Below are 3,542 nucleotides of genomic sequence, written 5' to 3'. Positions count from 1 at the left end.
TTTCACCGTTAGATTAAAAATCGAAACAAACACTAAATTCTGATAATTAATTAATCAGATCAAGTGTTACTCTACAGAGAATAGTGAATGACACATTTTTATTTCTATACAATCTATTCATAGCGAAGATTGTTGAACCGGAATATGTTCCCTTTGTATCCTAAAAATAGAGAATTTAAAGACGACATTAGTTTTATTTCAAAATTGATAAAATATGAGAGAGATAGAAAACAACAAATAATTGAAATATTGTTAGTGTAAAATGAATTATTAGTGTAGAATGAGGTTCACCTCATACGAGAGGACAAATTTATCATAAAAGAGAAGTGAACTAATTTTATAAGATAAATTTAAATGGAAAAAAAATTATTTGAGGAATGATGGACTATTAGATAAAGTAAAATTCCTACAATTTTTAAATGAGAGAATAATTCAGGGATGAATAAATAAAAACCTAACAAAATGGAATATTCCTCTTCTTAGACCGAATTTTATAAAAAACCATGCTTGCGTCAACAAGCATGAGCCTGCTCCAAACTGATAAATGTGAAATAAATTATAAGGAATTATTTACGAATGTTCCATGCGCGATATGGTATGTGACATATGTCAATTGTTATTTTAGAAATTTGAGACTTGTTCATTGACTTCCCAATTAAAACTATAGTTGATTTTATAATATAGCATTACTTTACACACGTATTATTGCCGCACGCATTTTCCGTGTTTTTATGTTTTTCCCTATATTATTAGGATGGCTTTGTTAATTGTATGGTTAAATATATAACTTTTTTATTTGTTCTTGGTGTATCAATTAATTTATTAAGTTTCTATCTCTCTAATTCTACAATTATCAATATTTTAGTTGTGAACCCGCCAAATTTTAATTTACTATTTCTCACTCGTCAACATTCGTGTTAGAAAAAGCAAATATACTGGAATCATCTAATCAAAACATAAAATTGATTCCATATTGCTTAATTTCATGAGATATAAAACTTTTATTACTCGTACAACATGATCAAACTGTGTTAATTGGACAGGATTCCACCTCTGAACAGATTAGAGAAAAAGAAGAGGACATGGAAAAAATTTTAGCCCAATATTTTGAGCTCAAGCCCGATAAAATTTGACTAGAAAATCGAAATGGTTGGCTCGTTTAAACATCCTTTTATCATTAGTTGGTACGAGTAAAATTGGTACCCTTATTTTTGAACAAAATACCCGGTTAATTGGTGATATCCTTGTAATACAAATAGGACATCTTCCCATCAAATTTTGATACAACACGATGTGCTTCGAATCCACTGTATTTTTTGTCGTTGGTTGCCATACAAATTTCCATCACCCTTTTTAGCATCTCATCTTCTTTGTAAAATTGCTGGCTTAGCAGTTCATCCACACTTATCCACTGTTCATTTACATCCAAAATGAGCATGCTAACAAGTAATTAAATGGTGTATAGCATAATACTAATACTTTTATATATCTACCTTAGCGTCCTCAATTTCATTTTCATCAATTTGGATTTCCAAGGATAGTGGCTTAAGCATGCATACAAATAGCAAGTCTGATTTCTCAAATGCAACTCTGTGTACATGCCTGCATTTCAATCACAATAAATTACAATCTACAAATATATACTAGTACTACAAATTAGAAGGCCTAACCCCATAGATATGTTACAACTTTTTAATATAGTACTACTAATTGTGATGGAAGACTCACCTGAAAGCTACCAGCTCCAGGAATTCTGTATCAATCTGTAATGGAAATCAATCCATATTAGTCTATGGTGTTGATCTATTATGCCCGGGAAAATTGACGATAATCCTTACCCCGGTTTCTTCTTTAACCTCTCTCACTGCTCCTGAAAACAATTCTTCAGACTGTACAATAAATATGATCAAACTAGTTTAATTTTTGTTGCCTAACAATATTTTAGCATTTCTAAAGAGTAAAGAATATTGGCATACCTTGTCAATGAATCCAGTTGGCAACTTCCAGACTCCAGAGCAGCTACAAGACCATTTTTCTTTCACTACAAGAACCTGATCATTTTTGGATCAATTATCACCCATTCTTGTGCAATTATCACCCCTAACCAATTTTAATTTAAAAAAACAAAAAATATTTTTGAAGTTATTAGTGAACACCTGGTTGTTGAGGTTGAGAACAAAGGCAGCTATGCCTATTTGGTGCGATGGGCCACAAGGCAGCGAACAGGGCTCATCCGGAATCCAGTGGGTCAGCATAACATATCCATTTTCGGCATCATGGTACGCGAAACCCTCCTATAACATGAATCATGCAAATTAATAATCTCTAGGGATACAAGAAGGAGAGAAAGATAGAGAAATAGATACCTTAATCGCGATGGGAACGAGCTCAGCTTGGTCTCGAAATAGCTTTAGCCATACTCCCTTCTTCCCCTGTTGCATATGAGAACAGCATAACATAACATAACATAACATGACATAATCGCCTTATGTTCGAGGTGAATAATAAGAGAAACTACAACCTCGGATCTCCACAAGGCTAACGAAGATTGGAGCTGCGATGCAAAAACCTCTGCACAAGACGGCAAGCTTACTGGATCGATAACCACTCCATGGTACCCATCATCCCTCCACCTTACCAACCCACCTCCCGTTTTCGATGTCACAACGTTTACATGCTTGTTGCCGGCGTGCAATTGCCAAGACTTGTTGTGTCTTGAGAAACTGGGAATGTGGCAGAATGCTATTGCTGACATGCTTTGTTTATTTGATTTAACACCCTTTTCGGTTTTCAATCGATTCAACTTATATATACAGACATGGAGCTAGTTAGTTGCTGGATGGGAATAGCATCTTCTGCAACTGTGAAATGTGAATAGTACTTATCAAAACACTCTGTTTTTACAAACTACTTAAATTCGCCAATATCCACAATATTGAATGTGCTTATTCCTACAAATATCCACAATTATAGAATATGAACATATTGATATTCTTATTCGACAAGAATCCAACATTGGTTTTAAGGAGACTCATCATCTTTAATTCATACCAGAAATTTCATTAATTGCAAAATAGGAGCAGGATCACTTTATTCTGAACCAGTCCAGAATAATTAATCAGATTAGTTTAATTTTTTTGGAACTCAATCTCAACTGTGCAGGATTTCGAACTACTAGTCTATCGGATTAATCAGATTAAAAGCTAATAATAATATAAATCTTATACTTATAATATATAAACATATATAAAATTAAATTACTTAAATCATCTAACATCATAAAATTGCACAAATATATCCAAAAATTTCGAAATCGAAATCCAAAGTACAAAAAATCCGAACCCGGAAACTGAAATTGCACAAATATATCCAAAATACCAAAAAAATTCAAAATCCAAAAATTTATTTTCTACTATAACTAACACAAAATATATATCGTGTGAACCAAATAACACATCCGAACAATTTTCATAAAATCTATATATCACAACATTCGGTATAATATCGTAAACCAATACAACTAGAGTTTTTTAGATTTAATA

At 32.5% G+C, this 3,542-nt stretch overlaps 1 protein-coding gene across 1 annotated transcript; it reads right to left on the bottom strand.

Moving 5' to 3' along the window:
- Nucleotides 1–1,083: 1,083 nt before the first annotated feature.
- LOC125186010 (nudix hydrolase 8-like) lies at nt 1,084–2,785 on the bottom strand. Its single transcript, XM_048082311.2, has 8 exons — nt 2,522–2,785; nt 2,367–2,432; nt 2,157–2,294; nt 1,977–2,051; nt 1,839–1,889; nt 1,729–1,763; nt 1,494–1,602; nt 1,084–1,411 (listed from the first exon to the last, which is right to left on the bottom strand). Exons 1-8 carry the CDS (start codon nt 2,753–2,755, stop codon nt 1,229–1,231), a joined length of 891 nt encoding a protein of 296 aa, XP_047938268.2. The 5' UTR covers nt 2,756–2,785; the 3' UTR covers nt 1,084–1,228.
- Between the last annotated feature and the right edge of the window lie 757 nt (nt 2,786–3,542).

Source organism: Salvia hispanica, chromosome 5 (genome assembly GCF_029641045.1).
Source record: "Salvia hispanica isolate PSC_SH4W2 chromosome 5, Shi_PSC_v1, whole genome shotgun sequence".
Taxonomy (NCBI): Eukaryota; Viridiplantae; Streptophyta; class Magnoliopsida; order Lamiales; family Lamiaceae; genus Salvia; species Salvia hispanica.
Note: the sequence above shows the minus strand (reverse complement) of the source record. Positions and strands in the feature narration are given on the sequence as shown.

Coding starts and splice junctions, on each gene's coding strand:
- LOC125186010 (XM_048082311.2), bottom strand. CDS start 2,755: ATGTCAGCAATAGCATTCTGCCACATTCCCAGTTTCTCAAGACACAAC. Junction 2,433..2,521: donor TAGCCTTGTGGAGATCCGAG/GTTGTAGTTTCT, acceptor CATATGCAACAG/GGGAAGAAGGGAGTATGGCT. Junction 2,052..2,156: donor TTCTCAACCTCAACAACCAG/GTGTTCACTAAT, acceptor AAAAATGATCAG/GTTCTTGTAGTGAAAGAAAA.